Here is a 26,796-nt window from a genome sequence, read left to right on the forward strand (position 1 = left end):
TTGCTCGAACTTGATCACGGAGATCGGTCGAGCCTCTACCCACTTTATAAACTTGTCTACAGTGACAAGCAAGTGCGTATAGCCCCCGGGTGCCCTCCTGAGAGGTTTGACCAGATCGAGCCCCCAGACCATGAATGGCCACATGATGGGGATCGTCTAGAGTGCTTGGGCCGATAAGTGGGTCTGTTGGGCATAGTACTAATACCCTTCATAGGTGCACACAATATGTTCACTCGTCGGCTACTATGGTGGACTAGTAGAAGCTTTGTTGGAATGCATTTTTGACTAGGGTTCTAGACACGACATGGTGACCGTAGACCGCACCATGGATATCACTCAGCAACTGCTTCCCTTACTCGATGGGGATGCAGTGCTGTAGGATCCCAGTGTGGCTCCGCCTATAAAGTTCACCATCAACAATGGCAAAGGACTTGGCGTGATGCGTGAGCCACCAAGCCTCTATCTTGTCCATTGGCAGCACCTCACGGAGGAGGTAGTCAAGGTAAGGCATCCTCTAGTCGACTAGAGGATCAGACTCTATCGCCGGATCCTTGTCAAGCTCCATGGCCTTGGGGTCAGATGGAGATGATGGCTGGTTAGCCCCTGAGCCTAGGTTAGGCGGCCCATCACTGGCTTGTTTCGGCTCCTCCATAGCGGACCAAGGGCTTATGTTGATCGCTGGCGAAGATGCCTATTGGCACCGGCTCTTGGCCAGACGCTGCTTTTGCTAGCGCATTGGCCGCCTCATTGAGATGCCTCGGGATGTGGTTGAGCTTGAGACGGTCGAACTTGTCCTCTAGCTGGCAGACTTCTCAGCAATATGCAGCCATCTTGGTGTTGTGGTAGCTCGACTCCTTTATGACTTGGTCAATGACTAGCTAGGAGTCACCCTAGACGTCGGGGCATCGGATACCCAACTCGATGGTGATGCATAGGCCATTGATGAGTGCCTCATACTTGGCCACATTCTTGGAGGAGGGAAAATGGATGTGAACCATATACCTCATGCATACCCCAAGGGGCAAAACGAAGACCAGCCCCACGCCGGTGCCTTTCTTCATCAGCAATCCATCGAAGTACATCATCTAGTACTCCTAGTTGACGACTGTCGATGGCATTTGGACCTCGGTCCACTCTGTAATGAAATTAGCCAGCACTTGGGACTTGATAGTCATTTGGGGGGCATACGAAATGCCTTGACCCATCAACTCAAGTGCCCACTTTGTGATTCTTCCCGTGGCATCTTAGTTTTGGACAATCTCACCAAGGGGGGAGGACATCACGACCATCACCGTATGTGACTCAAAGTAGTGATGCAGCATCCTCTTGGCGATAAGGACATCGTATAGGAGCTTTTGGATTTGGGGGTAGCGGATTTTGGAATCAGACAAGACCTCGCTACTAAAGTATACGGGACAGTGCACTTTGAGGGTGTGCCCCTCTTCTTCTTGCTCCACCTCCAGAGTGGCGCTGACCACTTGCGTGGTGGCCGCAATGTAGAGTAGAAACGGTTCTCCATCAGTTGGAGGGACCAGGATCAGGGCCTTCGTCAGAAGATGCTTGACCATGTCAAGTGTCTCCTAGGCCTTGGCCATCCATTCAAAATGGTCGGCCTTCTTTAGAAGCCGATAGTGGGGGAGACCTCCTTCACCGAGGCGCGAGATGAAGCGGCTGAGAGCAGCGAGGCACCCGGCAACTCGTTTTACCCCCTTTATGTTCTGAATCGGGCCCATCCTTGTGATGGCCGAGATCTTCTCCGAGTTGGCTTCGATGCCACGCTCAGAGATGATGAAACCCAGTAGCATACCCCTTGGGACCCCAAAAATGCACTTCTCAGGGTTGAGCTTAAAGCCATTTGCTCAGAGTTTTGTGAAGGTCTGCTCAAGGTCGGCTAAGACCTGGTCATCCCATTTAGACTTGACCACGATGTCATCCACATAGGCCTTAATGGTTCACCCGATGAGGCCCTAAAACATTTGACCATACAACACCGGTACGTAGCCCTAGCGTTCTTCAGACTGAACAGCATTGTAACATAGCAAAACGATCTGAATAGGGTGATGAAAGATGTCACAAGCTGGTTGGACTCTTTCATCGTGATTTGATGGTACCTGGAGTACGCATCAAGGAAGCAAAGGGTTTCGCACCCTGAGGTTGAGTCAACTACTTGGTCTATGCGTGGCAAAGGAAACGGATCCTTTGGACATGCTTTGTTAAGACCCATGTAGTCAACACACATTCTCCATTTCCAACTCTTCTTTCGTACAAGAATAGGATTGGCTAACCCCTCGGGATGGTATACTTCCTTGATGAACCTGGCTGCCAAAAGCTTCACAATTTCCTCACTGATGGCCCTGCATTTTCCCTTATCGAAGCGATGCAGGCGCTGCTTCACCAGCTTGGATCCTAGCCAGATCTTCAAGGCATGCTTAGCGACTTCTCTCATAATGCCTGGCATATCCGAGGGTTTCCATGCAAAGATATCTCTGTTTGCGCGAAGGAAGTCGATGAGCACACTTTCCTATTCAGAGGAAAGAGTGGTGCTAATGCACACCGCTTTGCCTTTAGAGCCGTTGGGATCTATGAGGACCTCCTTGGTGCCATCCACAGGTTTGAAAGGCCGACCACTTGGGGTCAGGCGCTTCTTCGGCGACTTCTTTCCTGATGGCCGCAAGCTCCTTGGAGGCGACGATTGCCGCGGTGTGCTCACAGCACTCAACCTCACACTCGTAGGCGTGTTGGAAGAAGGTGCCGATGGTGATGACCCTGCATGATCCTAGCATCTTCAGCTTTAGGTATGTGTAGTTGGGGATGGCCATAAACTTCACGTAGCATAGACGTCCTAGGATGGCATGGTAGGTTCCATGGAACCCGACCACCTCAAAGGTGAGGGTCTCCGTCCTATAATTGGATGGATCCCCGAAGGTGATGGGCATATCAATCTGTCCAAGTGGCACAGCCTGCTTTCTAGGCACGATGCCATGGAAAGGCGCTCCGGTTGGTCAGATGTGCAATCGGTCATGCCCATGGCATCAAGTGTTTCAGCGTACATGATGTTGATGCCACAACCTCCATCCATCAGTACCTTGGTGACATGCTTCATGTCGATGATCGGGTCAACCACGAGCGGATATCTACCCAGCTGCAGGATGCTCTCTGAGTGGTTAGTTCGATCAAAGGTTATGGCGAACTCTGACCATCGAAGGAAGGCAGGCGCGGCCGGCTCAGCCGTATAGAGCTCACAGCGCTCAAGCTTTCGGCGGTGCTTAGAGTCAAAGGACACTGACCCTTCGAAGATCATGAGGCAGCCATTTAGCGTCGAAAAGCTACCATTATTCCCCTCGGTGTTGTCTATAGCCGGCTTGGGGTCCCCCCAGTGCTCCCCCTTGTTGGAGCCTCTAGACAAGAATCGCTTCATGAGGCCACAATCCTTGTAGAGATGCTTGACGGGGAAGGCATGGTTTGGGCATGGCCCTTTGAGTAGCTTCTCAAAGTGGTTCAAGGTACCCTCTATGGGCTTCTGACCCCCCTTGCGGTCGGCGATGGCCACGAGCGAGCCCTCACACCGCTACTTGTTCCTCTTCTTACTGGGGCAGTTAGAGACACCTTCGCCAGCGTCTTTGTCCCACTTCACCTTGCCCTTGAGGTGATCAAAGATTGCTCTGACCACCTCCTCGCCCGAGGCGTGGCTAGTGGTGATGTCAAGGAGCTCCTTGGTCCTAGCTTATGGACTAGGGACTCACAGGAGGTTCTAGATAGGAAAGCTCCTATGACGTCAGTGTCAGCGACATTAGGCAGCTCGTTGCACTGCTGGGAGAAGCATCGGATGTATCCACAAAGGGTTTCCCTAACCTTTTGTCGGTAGTTTTTGAGATCCCATGGGTTCTCAGGACCCTTGTATGTGCCCTAGAAGTTTCCCACTAAGATCTCTTTTAGGCCTACAAAACTTTGGATTATGTTGGGCGGAAGGTATTCCAACCATATTGTGTCGAATTGGCCAGGAACAATGGAAGGTTACGGATAATGAAATCATCATTATCCCCTCCACTAGCTTGGCAAGCAAGCTGATAATCCTCAAGCCATAGTCCGAGGTTCGTTTCCCCAAAGTACTTCAAGATGTTGGTTGGCGGTCGGTACCATGGTGGAAAGGCGGCTTGAGGATGTTTTAGCTAAAGGCCTAAGGTCCCAGAAGGCCGAGGCTCGGGCTTCAGTCCTCGCTCTGTTGTAGCGTCCGCCACGACAAGGGTGGTAGCCACGGCTAGCCCCCTCTCTCATCGCTGTGGGCACACCTACGGGCATCATGGGTGTTGCGTGCGTCATGGTGGCAGCCAAGACGCTCATGCACTAGGACCGTGGTGTGTGGCCTACCACCTTACGGTGCTTGGTGGACTGATGCATCTTTGTTAGGTCGCTCTGAGGGCGTGCGCTGGCTGGCGTCGAGCTCATTTCATTAGGACAGTGAGCTCTCGACCTGCTGCATCGCCACATGCTCGAGTAGCATGCGAATCTCATGATGGGCCTGATGATCCTAGGGTGTCATGGGCCCCAGATGCACCTAGAGCAAGGCCGCCACAGCAGTGATGTTCTGGCTTGCTCGGGCAAAGTGTGGGAGTGCTTCATCGTCCTCAATGATCCTCCGATTCATATTGCGGGCCATGGCACATGTGCTCACCATCTCCATGGCACTCGATCTCTCGCTCAAGCTCCACATGTTCATGCTCAAGCTAGAGTCATGCTTCCTCAAGCTCTTAGTGCCGGGCCTTCAGCTGCTCCACCCGTAGGCAAGGTGGGCCCCCTGCATCCCCCTCAGCCTCATCATCAAGGTCATTCATTAGGGTAGCCTCTTCCTCATAAATGCTTTTGATGTGTCCCTTGGGGGTACCTGCCACGAAACATTCACGAGAGGAGTGATGGCTCCCCCTACTGGAGTAAGAGCTAGAGGGCAACTCTGATTCTTCTACGAGGAGGTCATGGAAGGACTCCATGACATATTCGATCATCCCCATGAACTCATCGTTCGCAAGGAACAGAGGAGTGTGTTGTGCCACAAGGTGGCCAATGGTCTCTGTGGCATTGTGCAGACCGAGGGGGAGCGCTGTTGGGGCGCTCTAGATGAGGTATTCCAGAGAGAGCGGCTCTCCTCCGGCAAACTACGCAATGACATTGCCGAACAAGAAGGTGAGGTGGCACAAGTCCTCCTAGGATGGTTGGGGTCCTAGGAAGGTGCTGAGCTGGTGCTCTAACCTCTCGTAGTCAAAGCCAAGGAGCTAGTCACTCTCGGGGGCATGGGCCTCCGGTGCATGCAACTACAGCTCCTCAAGTGCCTTGGTGATCGTGTCGAGGCCAGTGGAGTGGAGAGGTTGGATGGTGGCAGGAGCCAGCGCCAACTCTCCCTCCATCATGATGAAGAAGTCTAGGTCCCCAAAGAGCACGTGCACGCTTAGGACCCAACTGACATTGTGACTAGCCATCTGAGGCCTGGTGTGGATGTCGAGACACACAAAGGCCCCTACCTAGCGTGCCAAATGTCAATGTTTCAAGTTACCAGCAATGAGTAAATTTCTAGTATTGCGCGTCTGGCTCAGATGGTGTGCTTAGAGGACATGAGGTTTATACTGGTTTGGGCAGAATGTCCCTACATCTAATTCATCGCTGCTACTCGCATTACTAGTACTAAAAGTTTGTAGTAGGGGTTACAAACAGGTGAGAGAGGGACATGTCCTAGGTCTCTAGTGAAAAGAATGAACGGGTGCCGAGAGCTCGATTGCTGCTCAATCATGTGCTTGTGTTGTGTTCTAGTCGGTTTGAGGTTCGATGGGTTCATGGTGGTTCGATCAGGTCTAGCCTGGATCGATCCAATGCCCCCTAATAGGGCGTCCTGCTTTCCCTTTTATAGGCCAAGGGAAAGCATGGGTTACAGTGGAGGGAAAAGAGAAGAACCAGAGAGAGAGCCCAAGACCCTTAGGGTCACCGGGTCCTTCTTATCCTTCATGCGGGTCCTACCGACCCTACAGATGTCAATAGGGATGGCTCCACGTCGTGGCCCTGTTCGTCACTGGTGCCATACATAGGCATCATCTACTAGTCATGGCACTCCACTCTATCCTAGCGAACATCATGGTGAACTGACACATCTGTTAGTGTTCATACGAGGGTTAGGTAGAACAGCAATAGTACGCCCAACGCTGTTCCTAAAGTGAATCTTTGGGTATGGACCATCATGGCCACGGGTTACATCGAGGCATGCCGATCGCCTCCCTGATGTTAGAGTTTTGACCTAGGCTCATGCACTTGGACCTAGAGTGGTTGGCGGTGGCATGGGTCTCCATCGAGTGAGGCAGAGCCCATGGCCTTGGGGTCAGGCCAGGCAGAGCCCTCCCCTAAAGGCCGGGTGAAGTGGAGCATAAACCAAAGGGTCGGGCGAGGCGGAGCCCACGGCCTTAGGGTTGGGTGAGGTGGAGCCCTCCCCCAGAGGCTAGGCGAGGCAGAGCAAAAACCCGAGGGTTGGAGAGGTGGATTACAAACCCAAGGGTTGGGTGAGGTGGAGCCTATGGCCTTGGGGTCGGGCGAGGTGGAGCCCTCCCCCAGAGGTCGGGCGAGGCAGAGCGCAAACCCAAAGGCCGGGTAAGGCGGAGCGTAAACCCAAGGGTCAGGCGAGGTAGAGCCCATGGCCTTGGGGTCGAGTGAGGCGAAGCCCTCCCCCTAGAGGCAGGGTGAGGCAGAGTGCAAACCCAAGGGTCGAGCGAGATGGAGCCCTCCCCTAGAGGTCGAGCGACGCGGAGCCCGTGGCCTTGGGGTCGGGCGAGGTGAAGCACAAACCCAAGGGTCGGGCAAGGCGAAGCGCAAACCCAAGGGTCAGGCGAGGTAGAGCCTATGGCCTTAGGGTCAGGCGAGGTGGAGTCCTTCTCTAGAGGCTCCCTAGAGGTCGGTCGAGGCAGAGCCCGCACGCCTGGGGGTTGGTTGGAGCTGTAGTCATGCTCTTGACTGTTCGGATGAATTAATATTGATGACCATTAGCCCCTCCTCTTTGGGTACCCTAGTATTGGTCCTTGACATGCACACTCCCCCCGTGAGTGTGCCCAAGATCCCGAAAGTGCTCCCCCTCATCGTCACTGGTCAAGGTAGTTTAGTTCTTGTCGACATGCAGGACGTCGTCCACGATTCTCATGCTATCCCACAAGCTTGTGGCTACCTTTGTTCCCCCATCATGTTTGTGTTTTGTTTAGGCTTGTCTAGTGCCTTGCCCTGCCATGTTGTAGGCCGGCTTGTTGTAATCGTCGTCTAATGAATCAAAAGCACGTCGAGTATATCGTTTTGTCCTAGAACATGTGTGGCCTCGGCCAAACTGACAAATGTGACCTCGTCCGCGATACGGTAGTAGCTGTTCACCCCCACATCACATGCTTCTAGGAATCAAAACTCCAGCACCTCGACACTAACAAATGTAGATCCTTCCTCTGCCCAACTTTTCATGAACGAATTATGCCCCATCGATGGCTCCAGAGGGGGCATGGTCACCGCTTGGAACCCCTCGGTGGTCTCTATGGGTACGCCAATCAGGAAATGTTACACTCTAACCATTCCTTTCACTTTGACAATTTCTAACTATGTGTTCACGGTCACCAACGTATATGCACCGGTAGACCACAGAGACACGGACCTTTTCCTCACCGAATTAGCATCGCATGAGGTAGACGCTGATGTTCCTTGGCTCTTGGTGGGTGACTACAACCTCACACGCACTATGGATGACAAGAACATCCCTGGCTTCAATGGTGGCCTCGCTGCCCATTTCAACCACACCATCGACTCTATGGCTCTCCTCGAGCTCCCACTCCTTGATCGCTCCTTCCCTTGGAGTAACAAGTGCGAGCGCCCCACCCATGCACGTCTTGATCACGCTCTTGTTAACAACACCTTTGGCTCCACCTTCCCCAATGCCTCCCTCAACTCACGAGTGGGCATCACCTCTGACCATGTCCCATTAGTCACCACTATCCCAACTGCTATCCCCAAACCTGCTACCTTTCAGCTAGAGAACACCTGGCTCAATCACCCCGACTTCCTCCCCACTGTCACCTTGACATGGGAATCCACCGTGTCGCCCAACCTGGACGCCGCAGGCACCCTGGTGGCTCGGGCCAAGGCTCTTCGGTGTGCGGCGAGGGACTAGGCACGTAAGCATCGCTCCACACTATTGTAAGGTCCTAATATGGCTAGAGGGGGGTGAATAGCCTATTTAAAAATCTACAAACTGACTAGAGCAATTTGATTAGTATAACAAATAGCGAAATGCAAACTTGTTGTAGCTCTACAAGGGTTGCAAGCCACCTATCCAACAATTCTAGTTGTTATGATCACTAGACACATAATTTACAAGGTCACTACTCACTAAGAGCTCTCATGATTGCTACACTAAAGAGCTTCACTAGATGAACTTAATCTACAAAGCAAGCTCTCAATTCTAGCTACACTAAAGAGCTTTGTGGAAATATAAATGAGTAAGTGAGGTGATTATACCGTCGCGTAGAGGAGTGAACCAATCACAAGATGAATACTTTATCAATCACTGGGAGAATACCAAAGGGCAAGAGACAACCAATTTTCTTCCGAGGTTCACGTGCTTGCCAACACGCTATGTCCCCATTGTGTCGACCAACACTTGGTGGTTCAGTGGCTAAGAGGTGTTGCATGAACCTCGTCCACATAATTGGACACCACAAGAACCTACCCACAAGTGAGGTAACTCAATGACACAAGCAATCCACTAGAGTTACCTTTCGCACTCCACCGGGGAAGGTATAAATCCCCTCACAATCACTGAAGATGGCCACGAACAATCACCAACTCGTGCCAATCCTTCTCCACTGCTCCAAGCCGTCTAGGTGGTGGCAACCACCAAGAGAAACAAGAGAATCCCACAGTAAAACACAAATACCAAGTGCTTCTAGATACAATCACTCGAGCAATGCACTTGGATTCTCTCTCAATCTCACAATGATGATGGATCAATGATGGAGATGAGCAGGAGGGCTTTTGCTAAGCTAACAAGGTTGCTATGTCAATGCAAATGGCTAACAGAGTGAGCTTGAGCCGGCCATGGGGCTTAAATAAAAGCCCCCATAAAATAGAGCCATTATACCCCTTCACTGGGCACAACACGGGGTGACCGGATGCTCTGGTCATATTGACTAGACGCTAGACCTTAGTGTCCGGTCACGTGATGCGTGCCACGTGTCCCCTCTCTTCAAATGTTGATCGTCCGATCTCAATGGCCAAGTGATGACCGGACGCAGCAGCTCAAAGTGACCGGACGCTGAACCCTAGCATCTAGTCATTTCTAGTAAGCATCCAGAGAAGACTTTTCATGACCGGACGCAGCCAGTCAGTGTCCGATCGTTTCAGCACCAGCGTCTGGTCGACGACCGACGCTGTGCTTCTTCTGCTGCTACACACCAGACGCGTCGGTCCTTTAGAGACCAGCGTCCGGTCACTTACAGTGACCATGTTCACCTAAGTTTAGGGCACCGGTGGCACCGTTGGACTGTCCGCACTCTACGGACGGACACTCCGCTGGTGAAGTTTCTAACCCTTGCTCAAATGTGCCAACCACCAAGTGTATCACCTTGTGCACATATGTTAGCATATTTTCACAAATATTTTCAAGGGTGTTAGCACTCCACTAGATCCTAAATGCATATGCAATGAGTTAGAGCATCTAGTGGCACTTTGATAACCGCATTTCGATATGAGTTTCATCCCTCTTAATAGTACGACTATTGATCCTAAATGTGATCACACTCGCTAAGTGTCTCGATCACTTAAAATAAAATAGCTCCTACTATTTATACCTTTGCCTTGAGCCTTTTGTTTTTCTCTTTCTTCTTTTCTAAGTTCAAGCATTTAATCATCACCATGCCATCACCATCATCATAATCTTCATTGCTTCATTACTTAGAGTAGTGCTACCTATCTCATAATCACTTTGATATACTAGGTTGGCACTTAGGGTTTCATCAATTAATCAAAACCAAACTAGAGCTTTCAACTATAGGGTCGAGATGGCGGACTAGAGGAGGGGTGAATAGTCCTTTATAAAATTAATTGTACCGGCTAACCGAAACAAATACAGAATTAAAACTATCGGTCTAGCCAAGACTACACCCCTCTATCTAAATTCACAAGCACCTTAAAAAGATACTAATCAAGTAACTAAGGTGTCAGGCTTAGTTAGAGCTCACCTAATCAATTCTAGAGCAAGGTCATACAAACCTATGCATTAGTACTTCACACAACCGGGGAGCTCCTACACAACTAGTGATGCAAAAGCACAAAGCCACCTAACTCACTAACAATGCTCAATAACAAGGCTACATAAGCCAAATTATAGAGCGCAAAATACTTAACTACACAAACTAAGCAATGTGACTAATAAGGTTACTAAAACCAAATTAGCCACGCAAGGAAGCTACTTCTATGCTACACAAGCAAGAAGGTAACTAGCAAGCTACTAAAGCTAAACTAGTCACAAGAGCAACTACACAAGCACAATGTATGAAATATAAATACAAACCTATGTTGCGCGGAATGTAAACCACCGAGAAGATGATGAAGACAATGTTGACACGGTGATTTTCTCCCGAGGTTCACTTGGTTGCCACCAAGCTACATCTCCGTTGTGTCGACCACTCACTTGGTGGTTCGATGGCTAATTGGCATCACCCGCCAAGCCCGCATGTCGGACACCGCAAGAACCTACCCCAAAAGTGAGGGTAGCTCAATGACATGCTTAACTAGAGTTGCTCTTCGCGATCTCCGCGGGGTGAGCACAATCCTCTCATGTGCTTCAATAGAGTCATAAGCCACCAAGCCATCTAGGAGGTGGCAATCTCCAAGAGTAACAAGCACCACTGGCTTGCAACTCGATCACCTAGTGACACTCGATGCGACCTCATGGTGCAATTGCACTAGAACCGCTCACTCACTCGATCGGATGATCACTATCAAGCTCAAGTGAGTTAGAGGGCTTCCAAGCACTCCCCAAGCATGGACACTCAATCCCAAGGGTGCTCAACTAGCCAAATGCCCGAGCTCCACCTCTATTTATAGCCTCCAAGCTAAATAGAGTCGTTGGAGTAAAGATCCCTTTTCTACGAGGGCACCGGACACGACAGTGGTGGCACTGCCCTAGGAGTGGCGGTGCCTCCCCAATGGTCACCCCAATGGCTAGTTTGACTAGCGTAGGGGCACCGGACACAGGGTGGCGGTGCCCTGTCCGGTGACCAACCCTACTTGGTTGCTCTCGGGAATAAAGGGGCAGTGGCACCTCCCCACCAACAGCGGTGACTAGGCAGTGCACCGCCCTCTCTGTGACGGTGAACACCGGTCACTCCGGTGGCCACGCTCACACAGCCCTCCTCGATCGAATCCAGGTGGGCACCGCCCTAGGGGTGACGGTGCCACTGGATCAGGGGTGACGGTGCAAGCCCCAAACTTCCTACTCTCGACCACAGCTCAGGCAGGCACGGCCCTGGGGATGGCGATGCCACCGGACACCTGTCCGGTGCCCCCTAGAGGTAGCCCAGTGAGCCCTTTTTGCCTCCTTTTTCGAGTTGATCCACACCAACTCCAAACACATCTCATTTGAAAATGTGCTAACACCACCAAGTGATCACCACCTTATGCACGTGTGTTAGCTTTTCACAAATATTTTTCTAAAGGATTAGCATTCTTTTCTCATCGCCACTCGATCCTAACATGTATGCAAAGTTAGATCGCTCAAGTGGCACTAGATGACCGATATGCAAACAAGTTTGCTCCTTTTAATAGTATGGTCATCTATCCTAAACCCGGTCATCAACTTCTCTACACATCTATGACTAGTGAAATAAAATATCCTAGGTTATACATTTGTCTTACGTATTTCATTCCATCTCCTCCAATGTCGATACAACACATGCACCAACACGATCAACAATGATATGATCCACTTCATATTACCACGTGATCATATTGGTTCATCGATCTTGACTTCACTTATTCTTCACCGTTGCTTTGGTCCATCAGCGCCAAGTCATCACTCAACTTGCCCTTCACACTTGCAACTGGTCCGTCGAGCCAAATAATGTCTTGATCTTCTCCACCTTGATCACATGACTCAATGTCATGTCTCATGTGCAATGAGCTCCTTCATCACATGTCCGAGCTTTGCAACATCTTTGAGCCATTTTACCTCCATGGCAAGTATTGCTCACACACAAATACTTATGGACTAATCACTTGTGTATCTCACATTAAATGCAATTAGCTCACCTAGGTTGTCACTCAATTATCAAAACCAAATGAAGGACCTTTCAGACACCCATTACCTTCCATAACTGCTCCTTCACTATTCTACTCATGGATTTGTATGAGACTCGATCACTTTCTGTGGGAGAATACAGGCTCCGCCTCCTGTGCAGGGAGAAAGTCGCTCAGGTAATCAAGGACCGCGTTGCCTGGTGGAAGCAGCGGGGGAAATGTAGGGCGCTGAAAGAGGGGGATGCAAACACCCGTTATTTCCACGCCTGTGCATCAGGGAGGCTGCGGCACAATCGCATTCAGCTCCTGGAGGTCGATGGAACGGAACTGTATGCGCACGACGACAAAGTCGCCACGCTCACCGCCTACTACACGAACATTCTTGGCCGCCAGGACTCCACCTCCTGGGCTTTCAGTCTTGAGGACATATATGAAGGGCGAGCGGTGGCGAATGCAGAAGCACTCACCTCCGCGTTTACTGAGGCTGAAGCATGGACAGCAGTGAAGTCTATGAACTCCAACAGTGCACCCGGCCCGAACGGGATCGGCCCCAGCTTCTACAAGGTAGCTTGGCGCACGGTCCGGGGAGACATCATGGCCTTCCTCGATGCCTTCCACTCGGGTGAGGCGGACACCCAAAGAATCAACCGTGCGCACATTGTTCTGATTCCCAAATGTCTAGGCGTAACAACTCCGTCTGCGTTCCGGCCGGTCTCGCTGCAGAACTCCGTCCGCACATGCAGTGACCGGCGCAGAATCAGCCCGGTATGTTATCTAGTTACTGTTACAGCATGTGCGTTGTACTAGGACTAGATAGGTAGAGTTGTATAAATAGACTACTATGGCAACTCAGTAAAGAGAGCTCAGATTTATCATCTCACAGACAGGGCTTCGACCAACGTTGATGTCTTATATTGTGTGTGCATGCTCTGTTCTTTCTTCTTCTTCTAGCTCCAACCATAGTGTGTGAGGACGGACAACGTTTGTTCGTGGTCAGCACGGCTAGCGGGTGCTCGGCAATACTAGCGTGTGCTCGACAAGACTGATGAATAATTCACTCACCTGAGCCGATGATCCCGTGGGCAACAGCTCATACACAGACTACACCACCCTGGTGACTCGTCCTGGGCAGCATGGACTCGCCAGCGCGTCCGACTCTCCGACCTGTCCGGGGACGTCGCCGGGCCACACTGGGAGGCGCTGCGGGACCTCCTGCCGGCCTACCGCAGCATCTCCATGGTCGACGTTGGCGATGGTGGCTCTACATCATTCTGGCATGACCACTGGGTGGGTGACGCCCCGCTGGCTGCTACCTTCCCAGCCTTGTTCAGCCACTTCGCCGGCAGAAAGGAAACGGTACGTGAGGTGATGACCACCGGCCTCCCCCGACTTCTCCAACCGCGGCTCACCGCCAGAGCAACGGAGGAACTGCAGGAAATGACTTGCATTCTCCAGTCGGTGAACCTCGGTGACTCCCCCGACCTCAGGCTATGTGGCATGGAGAACAGCGACCATAAGCTTGCCACGGGGCTTATCTACAAGGCTTCCATCAGAGGGGACCAGAAGGCACCTTCTTTGCGTTCGTTTGGAACAACTTCGCCCCTCCGAGGGTGAAATTCTTCGCCTGGCTGCTCGTGCAAAACAGGATCCAATGCAAAACCAACTTGAGGAAGAAGAACATACTCGATGATGATACCTGCGAGCTATGCAACAATGGAAGTGAAGATGCTGACCATATCATGACTGGGTGCCCCTTTGCCCAAAGCTTCTGGGAGAGAATTGGGTGGGGCTGTGAGCGAATCGCCAAGTCAGTGAGCTTTGGACCTCCAGGCCGCCACATGATACTCATCCCGGAGCAGCCCCAAGCCTCATCCTCCTCTTCTGTTGGGAGCTATGGAAACACCGCCACGAGGTTGTCTTCAGGCACCTGCCCCCCAGCACCGATCGCCTGATTGCGGCTCGTAGAGCTTCTGTCCAGTTATGGCAATGCAGAGTGCCAAGGAAAGCCACCCCCATCGACAACTTCTGGAGTTCAATTAAATTGATGTAATCAAATTCTCCCCCCTCTATCTCCCGATGTAACCCCGGCGCCATGCCATTACTGTGGCCCTTCCGGGCCTATTCCACCAACCGGGTTCACCCCCGGGTATATTTCAGGTGGGGACACCCCCCCCCCCCCCCCCCCCCCCCCCCCCCGTTCCAGTCAAAAAAAAAACTTTTACTTGCACAGTTTCTTGTCGAAGTTCATCAACTCTGCTGAAGACTGATGATACACCCTAGGTCCCTAGCTTAGACTGGGTAGTATATCTTGGCTGTTAGTATAAATATTAAATAATCATGTTTTGCGTCGCAAGCACGAGACCCTTCTCCTCCACTGGGAAACAAGTGTATAAGTGGGAAATGTGTACATACTTCAGTTGTGATCCTATCTTGATCTTTCCGAGAGCCTTCAGGTCATCTAGTGGATTCAGGTCAGTACCATGCATACAGTAGCAATAGATCAAAGATAATTAACGCTGGGGTTGACATGCACAGCTTCTGTAAATTAACACAGATTAGGAGACAATATACGTACCATTTATTATATAGTAATTTGGTATTATTAATAAATAGAAAATTACCTTGATGCATAGCCACCACCTAATGGCAAAGGGTACAACGGCGGACGATCAGCATATGATTTTTGTTCCAAAGAAATATATAGATTCGAGTTTAGAGCTTGTTTGGATCCGATTATTTTTACAGGAATTTCAAAGGAATCAAATTCCTTTATTTTAATGACATCATACACCATTTGGAATGGAGAAAAGCAGTCAGCCGTCCAAGAGAAAAGGAATCACTTGGTTTAATTTTTTTTACTAGTAATCCTCTTGCAGCCCATTGAATGGAAAATCTCACCTGCTTCACAAAACATGGGATTTCAGTCATACTTTTTTTTACTAGTAATCCTCTGGCAGCCATGGAATGGAAAATCTCACCGGACAAGAACCTATGGCGTGGCGATTTCAGTCATCTCAGATTCTAGGAGGTGTGGAAGTAAGAGTATCTCAGAGAGGTAAAAAAAACACTTTCAATCTTGACTTTTTTTTAGCACGATTGAATAAAAAAACTGCTCCCAATTCCCTATCTCAATTTATGCAAAATTGTCTTCTATATTATAGGGATGAGATTTTGAAAATTGTTGGAGAAACCAAACAATATAGTTAATTTTATGGGTGAGTCTATACAACTGATGACAGATTTGACAACAACAAATCTGTCATATTTTAACCAATCAAAAGCTGACAGCTCAACAGGAAAAAAACTGACAGATACTACAAACAAAAATCTGTCAAATTCAATATATGCATATTAGGATCCCATAACGGGTTTCTCAAACCCAACATCCATTAATAGAAGACCGGCCTCAAGCCCTCAACTCAGAATGTTGTTGAATCAATCAACAAGGAACACACGCTTCAAGGGACAAACAAATACTGGAGCTCTGCCGGCACACTGACACACCCAACAGCTCCATCCGCAGGCACATTCCCAACACTTCGTTGAACGTTTTCTGGTGAAGAACAACCGTCACTTACTCACTTGTTTCTATTTTCCAATCTCATGTTTCTCAAATTCATGATAGACGAGTATTACACTTGTAACAAGATAACCACCAGCTGACTACATATTCACACTTGAACCTGGATCTGCTACTCATGCATGATATCATAGCAATCCATTGTCACCACGAACGGCATGACATTTGCAAAGAACATAAGTCAAGTAATTTTGCTATAAAATCTGACAGACAGAAGCTAGAGACTGGAAATACAAGAAACCATATCATTGTGCGGAAAAAAACTTGTCAAAATCTTTTTAAAGGAATTGAAGAATAAGCCCATACTCAAGCAGACTAGCAAGATGTTCGTGTTTTATTTCCAAGAAATCCCTGAAGAAGAAGAATACACAGGTTTCCCCCGCCAAACATGGCATCATTGCCACTCCACAAACTGATCCACTTCTTGGACAACGCAACATGGTAAACCTGCTCAAAAACCTGCAAAGAAAGAAGGAAGGGGACAAAACAAGTAACGAGCACCAATTCCACAATTGAAGCGAAGAAATGGACCAAAATAACGCATGATCAAATGACCAAAACACATACTATAACAACAGCAATAAGGCCTTTAAGTCCCAAACAAGTTGGGGTAGGCTAGAGTAAACCCAGCAGAAGCAATCAAGATTCAGGCACGTGAATAGCTGTTTTTCAAGTACTCCTATCTAAGGCTAAGTCTTTGGGTATATTCCATCATTTCAAGTCTCCTTTTATTGCATCTACCAAATCAACTTCAGTCTTCCTCTGCCTCTCTCACGTTACTATCCTGGCTTAGGATTCCACTACGCACCGGTGTCTCTGAAGGTCTCTGTTGGACATGTCTATTAAACCATCTCAACCGGTGTTGGACAACCTTTTCTTCAATTGGTGCTAACCCTAATCTATCACGTATATCATCGTTCTGAATTCAATCCCTTCTTGTATGACCGCAAATCCAACGCAACATACGCATTTGAGATGAATGGAGGATTAGGATGTGGACATATCCGACCCGTGTAATAACCCCATGTTCACATCGGGCCCGTTAAATCCCAAAGCATGATCCGACGTATAGAAATTTGACAAAACTGATGACAGATAAATAGCAAAACTCTAATTTTATTTAGCGACAACTCATTGATTTACTAATGGGGATGCTCTAAATAAAGAACAGGTCTGCACAAATTAAAGATAATTCAACCGTCAACCAACGAATCAGAAGGTTCCACGGATACATCCCAACGCAGCAGCGCGCATTACATTTGTGATTTGTTGACTGATGAAAAATTTCGAACTAGTCATCTCTCGCTCCTAGCCTAGTGCTAGCTGGTGCTAGCTGCACGCATGTGGCAAGAACCACGTGGACCTCAACCTAAACGCAGCTAGCGAATACATACAAAACTCAGACGGCACGAACTCCGTCCGTTGGCCATCGCCGCCGTCTCTGTCCTCCGCCCACCTCGTCTCCCCCCGTTCGAGAGCCGCGGATCCGGCCGGCCGTCCGGTCCCGCAGGTCGTACACGCCGCAGACGCGAAGGTTCCACTTCCTTCCGCCCTAACCCTACGTGTCGTACCTGGCATTGCTGGGGAACCCTTCGTCGCCGTCGGCGTCCACGGCGCCGGCGTACCTGTAACCCGACGCGCGGAGGGCGACCGAGCAGCTCCGGCTTCCGCTGTCATCGTCGTCGTTCGAGTATTCCGGTTGGAACACGCTCAACCCGATCACTGGTTCCTGGTTCACCGGGCTGAAGAAGATGGTGTAGACGCCGTCTTCCTTGACGATGCTCCAGCGGACCATCAGCAGCTTGTCGTTGTCGCCGCGTCGTGCGCCTCTTGCTCCTCCGCGTCCCCGCGAGGGCGGGCTCCAGCTCCTCCTTCCACGGCGTCTGCTGGATCACGAACCTCTCGCGGGCGACCTTTACTACTAGCCTTCTCCCGCCGCCGCCGGTGGCGAGGTCGAACGCGTAGAGGTTCCTCGGTTGTCTACCGCGTAGAGCTTGCCGCGGAAGAAGGCGACGTACTCGTGCCGCGTTCGCGGCGGGTGTTCGCAGCGGGTGTGTAGCGCCCACGAGCCGCTGGAGGCAGATCCCGATGGTCGGTTCTCTCGCACGCTGGGTTTGAACAGAGCGGCGACGATGAGCCCGCCGCCCACCGAGATAACTTTGCCGAATGCGGACCAGTTCCTGTACTGAGCGTACGGGTCGACTCAAATGGCAGAGGCGGTAGCTTCATCGACTTCCCGGACAAGGGGTTCCCTAGGACGCAGGAGGGCGCGGGGTCGTTCACCTCTAGCAGAATCCAGCGGCCGAAGGTGCTGTAGCAGCGGAGCTCGTAGCCGCCAGGGAGCCACCGCCCGAGGGCGTGCTGCTCCCCGTCGCAGAGGCTTTGGAAGTAGTCGTTGTTGAAGCTGATCCACGGCAGCGGCGGCGGGAGCAGCGGGCGCTGCTTCTGTGCGTCGAATGAATGAATGAATGAAACAAAATGGCGATACACTAGGCATTTGAACTGATTTCTTCCTGTTTACCCTCCGCTCGACTCGTGGAATTCGTTAGGGCTCCTATTTTCATTCGATCCGTTCTTTGACTGGGCGTGGCGGGCAGTCGCGTAAATTTTTAAATGGGCTTCTCTGGGCGACACACGTGGTCCAATTCCTTCTTTTACAGCCCATCGAGGAGGCTCCAATCCAATGGAACAAACAAGTTGGCCCTGGAACTGGAGGGGGGCGTACGTTCTCCGCGGCCCGTGGGCAGTGGCCCATCTACTCGCAATCATCCTCAGTGATGATAAAGAACCTCTAGATTGACTTCACTGCGGTTGCCGACTGCAAAACGGAAATGTTGTGGTGCTGGCGTCCGACCGTTCGGATACCGCGTTGGCCCTGCACGCTACCAGCTCAATATGCATGTTTCTCTCTACTTTCCATCATGCTTTAAAAAAAAAAAGACAACGATATTTCCCAACTCGCACGGTCATCGCGGCGTTCCCCGCCGCTCACTTCTCCAGCACGATTGCCGCTCGCCGTAACCTTCTCGAGCACGGGGGCCCCTCGCTGCGGGCACGACACCCGCCCGCTGCGACCTTCTCCGGCGTGGGGGCGCCTCGCCGCGAGAGGCCACACCTGCCCGATCGACGTTACGGCCTCCACTGCGGGTGCCGCACGCCGGGGGCGCCACCTGCCCACTGCCATCCTCCTTCACGGCGCCTAGCGCCGGATCTCACTGTGCATTGCTATGCCCGCTCGCTTGTCTGGATTTGCTGAAAGCGCATGTTGCAAGAGCATGTTTTAAGTGTTTCATATGTATGTTGCTTTGTATATCGATGTTGCAAAAGTAGATAAGGACGTTGCACTTTTGCAATTGCTATACACTTATATTTCAAATGTTTCATATGTACCAGACGTATGTTGCAAATGTTTTATCAAGATGTTGCATATACATTGCATGTTGCAAGCATATGTTTCATGTCTTTTTCAGATGTTTTCATACGTATGTTGTATGTTCTAATTAGATGTTTCAAAAATAGATTGGGTGTTGCACATAGGATGTGTATGGAAAACAGCTAGCGCCGTCGACGACGTCCAGGGCGGCGCGATCGACAGACGAGACGTTGCGGACCCACAGCTGGGGCGCTTGTTCGCAAGCTTGTAGGACGCTCGCTCGCTCACTATGCGGGCTACATCGCAAGCCTGTTAGGACGCTCGCTCGCTCACTATGCGGGCTCCGTTCGAACGCTAGCGCCTTGGATCAGACGTCGTGTGCTAGCAGATCGATAGCAACATGGCAGTACAATCTGGTAGCCGCGTCGGTCGTCATTACCGATCAAGCCGCTCGTCGGTTTCTCGTTGGGTTGTGCCGCCGCCTATTTCCATCTTGGAAGATGCCCATATCCTCCGGGGCCCGGACGCGCAAGCGGCCGCACAATCCGCGTACGCCATGGCATCGGCACGTCAAGCGGCCACCCTTAAGATAAGGGATGGAAAGGGATGGGCCTACAAGCGGCCCGTACCCAGGCACCACGGGCATCTCAGCCCACGATCGTGGCTCATCCAGGCAGACTCTAGCCGGATCCCCACGAATGGGATGTCGGGACCCCAATCGAACTATCCAGCTAACGAACCAGCAAATCTCACGGGCATACCTGTGAAGGGTCCGACCTCGTCAAGAAGGAATGACCATCCACGCCGTGGGCGACAAAAGAAGGCCAGGGCCCTCCGAGTCCTCTCTTTCATAAAAACCTCCAAAGCAGTATTCTACTCCTCCGTAGGCTCGATTATGCGGTGAGCTTGAGTGTTTCACACAAAGCAAACAAAGAAGAGAAGAATTTCGCCGCGGAAAGAAAAGAAAAGGAAAGGAAAAAAAGAAGAAACGAAGTGCTGTGTGCCATGGCCCATGTGTGTGCGCCCTAGTTGTGTGAACTTGAACCAAACTGGCGCGTCGATTTCCCGGACGATTCGTGAGGTCTCATCATCGATCTGATCGAGCGTGACCGACGGACCTCGTGGGCCGGGAGTGGAGTGGAGTGGGCGCGGTGGTTGGATGGACAGACGGACGAACCTTCTCTGACCTGGACGACATCAACGTTCCTTTCCTAGGCTGTCTGTCTTTGTCCACCTAGATCTCCGCGCCTACCACGATCTGCCACGACATCACGCCACAGGATATGCACATACAATCCCTACCCTTTCCCTTAGAAAACTTGTCGGTTGTTTTCGCCTCTCCGGGTGGGCCACGACTCGTCACAAAAAAGAGGAATATGGATAAAAAAACACCTCTATGGCCCGGCTAGGCCTAGGAGTTCGACGGTTGGCCCGTCAACGGGTTCGACGGCCGCTCCAGACATCCTTAAGATAAGGGATGGAAAGGGATGGGTCCACAAGCGGCCAGTACCCAGGCACCACGAGCATCTTGGCCCACGATCGAGGCTCAGCCAGGCCGACACTAGCTAGATCCTCGTGAACGGGATGTCGGGACCCCAATCGAACTATCCAGCTAACGAACCACCAAATCTCACAACCATACCCGTGAAGGGTCTGACCTCGGCAAGAAGAAATCACCGTCCACGTCGTGGGTGACAAAAGAAGGTCAGGGCCCTCCGAGTCCTCTCTTTCGGAAAAACCTTCGAAGGAGTATTCTACTCCTCTATAGGCTCAGGGGCTACACCCACCGGGTGCGCTCGCGCACACCCACTGGCAAGTCGAAAAATCTCCCACATGATTCTACCTGAATCGCCCGGGGGCTCGGGGGCTACTATCGGGGACTAATACTAGGATACCCGAAGAGGAGCTAATAACCATCAACGTTGATCCATCCGAGCGGTCATGACATGACTACACCTCTTGCTGGGTTCCGCCTCGTCCAAACCCCGAGGGTGGGCTTCGCCTCGGTGGATACTGAGGTTGCGGGCTCCATCTCACCCAACCTCCGAGGGTTGGGCTCTGCCTCATTCGACCCCTAAGGACGGGCTTCGCCTCGCCCGACGTCTGAGGGCAGACTCCGCCTCGCTCGACGTCTGAGGGTTGACTCTGCCTCGCCCGACGTCTGAGGGTTGGCTCTGTCTCGCCCGACATTTGAGGGCGAACTCTACCTCGCTCGATGTCTGAGGGATGGCTCCGCCTCGCCCGACGTCTGAGGGCGGACTCCGCCTCACCCGATGTCTGAGGGCTGACTCCACCTCGCTCGACATCTGAGGGCTGGCACTGCCTCACCCGATGTCTGAGGGCAGGCTTTGCCTCTCCCGACGTCTGAGGGCGAACTCTGCCTCGCCCAACATCTGTCGGCCGGCTCCGCCTCGCCCGACGTCTAAGGGCTGGCTCCTCCTCGCCCGATGTCTAAGGGTGGACTCCGTCTCGCCCGATGTTTGAAGGCCGACTCCGCCTCGCCCAACGTCTGAGGGTTAGCTTGCCTCGCCCGATCCCTCGGGCATGGCTTCTAATGGAAGCTCACATCGCCGTCAACCACTACGGGCCAGAAAAGTACAACCCAAGGTCAAACTTCTGGTGTCGTGCAGGGAGGAGTCACGTCTCAACACGACCCGTCCCCGCAACATGTAATTCCAGGGGACTCACATCGCCCACAGTGTCGGGCGCATGGTCACTTGCTGCCTACTTCCTGTATGGTCGATGATCAGCACGCTGGGTCGCCGTGTCGCCCAACGGGGCAGGATGAAACGTCACGACCCGCTGACAACACCAGGGCATGGCATCATTAGGCGGATAGGCGCTCGGCGTGGGGCTGTCCTTATCACCACCGGCCATGTCAGCAGGGCCCGCACAAAGAAAACGAAAGGTCCGACGACCCTGAAGGACTTTCTCTCCCTCTTATTCTTCTCTTTCTCCCGTTGTAACTCGTGCTTTCCCTTGGCCTATAAAAGAGAAGGCAGGGCACCCCACTAAGGGACATCGAACAAGCGACCCAACGCACATTGGTTCGGACCACGGAGCCAGCATCCGAACATGTTCGAGCTCGAACTCATCACAACACACATCACCAGAGACTTAGGACCAGTCTCTCTTTCGACCGTTTGTAACCCCTACTACGAACTTTTCAATGCTAGTAACATGAACAACAAGCAACGAACTAGACGTAGGGACATTCCGTCCAAACCAGTATAAACATCGTGTCCTCTTAACACACCATCCGGGCCAGACGCGTAATAATACAAATTTACTCGTTGGTGTTTACTCGAAACACCGACAGGGGCCCTCGCGGCGGGCATGACACCCGCCCGCTGCGACCTTCTCCGACGTGGGGGTGCCTCGCTGCAAGAGGCCACGCCTGCCCGATCGACGTTACGGCCTCCACTGTGGGTGCCGCACGGCGGGGGCACCGCCTGCCCACTGCCATCCTCCTTCACAGCGCCTAGCGCCGGATCTCGCTGTGCAGTGCTATGCCCGCTCGCTTCCCTGGATTTGCTGAAAGCGCATGTTGCAAGAGCATGTTTTAAGTGTTTCAGATATTTCATATGTATGTTGCTTTGTATATCGATGTTGCAAAAGTCTATCAGGATGTTGCACCGTTGGAATTGTTATACACGTATATTTCAAATGTATGTTCTAAATATTTCATCTGTTCTAGACGTATGTTGCAAATATTTTATCAAGATGTTGCATATACATTCATGTTGCATGCATATGTTTCTTGTTTTTAGGTGTTTCATACGTATGCTGCAAGTGTTTGCATATGTTTGAAATGATTTTCAAGTATTTTCAGACGTTTTAGCAAGGGTTTCAAACGCTTGTTTCAGGTGTTTCATGTTTTGCATGCCGTAATTGGATGTTTAAAAAATAGATCGAGATATTACACATGAGATATATATGCTAAACAGCTGGCGCCGCCGCCGACGTCCAGGGCGGCGCGATCGACAGTCGAGACGGGCGCTTGTTCGCGAGCCTGCTAGAACGCTCGCTCGCTCGCTCATTATGCGGGCTCCGTTCGAACGCTAACGGATCAGACGTCCCGTGCTAGCAGGTCGATAGCAAAATGGCGATACAGTCTGGTAGCCGCGTCGGTCGTCGTTACCGATCAGGCCGCTCGTCAGTTTGTCGTTGGGTTGTGCCGCCGCCCGTTTCCGTCTTGGAAGATGCCCATATCCTCCGGGGCCCGGACGCGCAAGCGGCCGCACAATCCGCGTACGCCATGGCATCGGCACGTCAGACGAGATGACCGTAGCTAGGCTGGAGACTTGGAGTAGAAGACGACGACCAGCCGCGTCACACCGACACGGTCCCGATTCAGTCACTTGTGCGCGGGGCGCCACGGCGGCTGGTAGAGTGAGACAGAGCACACACACTGTAGCAGCTAGTAGTAGATGTGAACGCAAGCGTAAAGCGGATCGATTATGCTGCGAGCTTGAGTGTTTCACACAAAGCGGAAAAAGAAGAGAAGAATTTCGCCGCGGAAAGAAAATGAAAGGAAAGGAAAAAAAGAAGAAACGAAGCGCCGTGTGCCATGGCCCCATGTGCGTGCGCCCCAGTTGTGTGAACTTGAACCGAACTGGCGCGTCGGTTTCCCGGACGATCCTTGAGGTCTCGTCGTCGATCTGATCGAGCGTGACCGACCGACCTCGCCGGCCGGGAGTGGAGTGGAGTGGGCGCGGTGGTTGGATGGATGGACGGACGGACCTTCTCTGACCTGGACGACGTCGACGTTCCCTTTCCAGGCCGTCCGTCTCCGTCCGGGGGCGGTCAAAACCAGGGGCACCGCACTGCTACTCTGCAGGCAATACTTGCCTGGAAACGGATCTGTTGTGCAAGCTGTGGCATCAATTTTCTGTGCCTGTGCCTCCTGTGCATGTACCCCTCGGCCGCTCAGTATTCGAAACGAAGGTTTGGTGGACGGTGATGGGGGCGGGGCGTTTCTTGCTGCGACGCGCCAACCCGCCATTACTTTTGCCCACCTGCCCCGGCCCCCGGCCCCCGGCCGGGCACGCCTCCTATTTTCGGCGAGCGCCGCGCCGGCCCAACTGGCACGCACCCACCCGCACCGCAGTCCACAGGCCACACACGACACGACTACTACAGCAGTCCTCGTCGTCGACACTTCGATGTGGCGCCGGTGCCGGTCCGGTCCGGTCCCGGTCTTGTCTGGTCAGCGGCGCCACAAGACTCGCGCTTGTCGTCTCGTGACACTGACAGCGACACCTCCTCTTCCTATATCTACCCCTCTCTCCCTGGCGAGCGGGCCCCCGAAGAAGAAACAAGAGCAAAGAAAAGCGCGGCGCGAGTTCCGAGAGCCAAAGCGCTAGCGGACGGATGTGGCCCCCGGCCGTGCGAGAGCGGGAGCGTCCGTTTCTCCCATCCCGCGTCGGCACGTCTCGCGTACAAGCGGATCCGACGGCACGGGGCGCGCAGCCACGTCGCGGCCGGGGCCTATATAAACCCCCAGGCCGCCAGGCGGTAGCCGTGTGGCCTATCGTGACAAGCAGCGCCGACCCGGCCGCGATCCCCCAGCCAACTACCCGCTTGCCTCTCTCCCTCTCTAAGTCCGGTCATTCCGGTGTCCAGTTCCGCTGCCGTGCAGTGCGGGCCGGCGGTTGCACTTGCAGCGCGGGGGCATCATGGAGGGCGAGGTCCAGGAGGCGGCGGAGGCCGGCGGCGCGGCGCGGAAGCGGAAGAGGGTCGTCGAGGAGGCGGCGGAGGCCGGCGGCGCGGCGCGGAAGCGGAAGAGGGTCGTCGAGGAGGCGGCGGAGGGCGAGGGAGCCGCTGGGGCCGTGTACGGCAAGGAGCTGCTGGGCGAGGACGGCGAGGACGGGCGGTACGAGGGCATCGCGGAGGAGGCCGTGGCGGAGGTGATGCGGTGGCTGGAGGCGGAGATCATGGGCAACGCCCCGCCTTCGCCGCCGCCGGGGTTCGTGACCATCAACGGCAACGAGGAGAGCTGCGGGCCGTCCTTCTCCGCCGCGGCGTCCACCGTGATGGCCTCCGTCGACACCCGCGCCGGCGCGCCGCCCCCGCCGCCCGTGCCGTGGCCGTGGCCGGAGCCGGAGCCGGAGCCGCAGCCGGTCCTCCCTGCACCGGCCGTCGACGTGGGGATGGAGATGGGGATGGGGGGCGCCGGCGAGCCCGCCGACGAGGAGTGGCTGGCCCGGCTGCTCACCTGCGGGGCCCTGCTGGAGGGGGTGCTGTAGCACAGCCGTAGGACGGGAGGAGTAGATGGCTAGCATAGCCTAGTGACAGTAGTCGTCGTAGCGCAGCTCTGTAGCAGCAGCGAAGCAGGGGTGGCTTGGCTCGCTGGCTGTGGCTGTGGCTGTGGCTGGCTTTAGCCTTTTTTGGACGCTTGTACTGTACAGTGGGATGGGAAAACCAGGGGGTGGTTCGTTTTGGCGCGGCTCGCTCCGTCGCTCTCAGTCGTCCTCTGCTCTGCGATGGATTGTTGTGGTGTGGTGTGGTGTGGGCGGACTGGTGTCTGGTAATGGTCTCGTCTCGTCTCGTCTCGTCCGCTCCTGCTTTGCAAATGGAATGCAGAGATTAGTCGTAGCGATCAATGGATGAATGGAAATGCTTAGTACTGTCATTGCTCTCAATGTCTGGTCGGTTCCCTGTTGTTTTCATGCTTGTTCCTGTTCACACACGACACGACCCCTGCTGCGAACGAAAGTGCTCTGGGCCTTCTTTAGATTGCAAATTTTTACAATTTAAATACTGTAGCACGTTTCATTTGTATTTGATAAACTTTGTCTGATCATGAACTAACTAGACTCAAAAGATTCGTCTCGTGATTTACAATCAAACTGTATAATTAGTTATTTTTTTTACCTACATTTAATGTTCTATGTATGTATTTAAAAATTGATGTAATGGAGAGAGCGAAAAAAAAATTAGAATTTAGAGGTAATCTAAACAAGCCCCTGTTACGTTCCTGAATTTCTCTGTCCTCGCCAGCAGCATCCCATGGCAGCCGCGACCCCCTGTGCCGCTGTGCGAGTAGTCGATTCGAGGTGGGCAGGGCACCTAAACTTTTTTAAAGACCATGTCACTCACTGCCTAACGCCTTGTTTAGTTCGTAAAATTTAGTTCGTGAAATTTAGAAATTTATCTACCGTATCACTTTTGTTTTTATTTAACAATTAATATTTAATCATCGACTAATTAGGATAGTTCTAATAAATAAAACTAGTAGTTTTTATAACATAGGATATCATATTAAAAAAATATTGTTTTCCAACACATGATTTCTATGAGTAATAATTATTTTCTCTTTCTTTTTTCTAAATCTATCTCCTTCCTCCAATGGGAGTGCACCATGAGCCCCCTCGAAACTGGTGGTTTCTCCCCAATAACGATTTTATGGTTTCTTGGTGCATTGGGTCAAGAGAAGGCCTGATTTCTTCGTGAGGAAACAATTTCTAGGATTTTTGCTCTCTTTCTTCGTTAATTACGTTGTCATGTCAGCGTTTTGCCTACGTGGCACGTCATTTAATGA

General features: G+C 52.2%; 2 protein-coding genes across 2 annotated transcripts; both read left to right on the forward strand.

Annotated features, from left to right (window-relative positions):
* Positions 1 to 7,744: 7,744 nt before the first annotated feature.
* Positions 7,745 to 8,173, forward strand: LOC136454205 (uncharacterized). Its single transcript, XM_066454714.1, has one exon. It carries the CDS (start codon positions 7,745 to 7,747, stop codon positions 8,171 to 8,173), a length of 429 nt encoding a protein of 142 aa, XP_066310811.1.
* Positions 8,174 to 24,762: 16,589 nt separating this feature from the next.
* LOC136451448 (uncharacterized) lies at positions 24,763 to 25,882 on the forward strand. Its single transcript, XM_066452150.1, has one exon. It carries the CDS (start codon positions 24,932 to 24,934, stop codon positions 25,499 to 25,501), a length of 570 nt encoding a protein of 189 aa, XP_066308247.1. The 5' UTR covers positions 24,763 to 24,931; the 3' UTR covers positions 25,502 to 25,882.
* The last annotated feature ends 914 nt before the right edge of the window (positions 25,883 to 26,796 follow it).

Source organism: Miscanthus floridulus, chromosome 5, assembly GCF_019320115.1.
Source record: "Miscanthus floridulus cultivar M001 chromosome 5, ASM1932011v1, whole genome shotgun sequence".
In the NCBI taxonomy this organism is placed as follows: Eukaryota; Viridiplantae; Streptophyta; class Magnoliopsida; order Poales; family Poaceae; genus Miscanthus; species Miscanthus floridulus.

What these genes read in the sequence shown, in the direction of transcription:
- LOC136454205 (XM_066454714.1), top strand. Translation starts at nt 7,745, where the DNA reads ATGGATGACAAGAACATCCCTGGCTTCAATGGTGGCCTCGCTGCCCAT.
- LOC136451448 (XM_066452150.1), top strand. Translation starts at nt 24,932, where the DNA reads ATGGAGGGCGAGGTCCAGGAGGCGGCGGAGGCCGGCGGCGCGGCGCGG.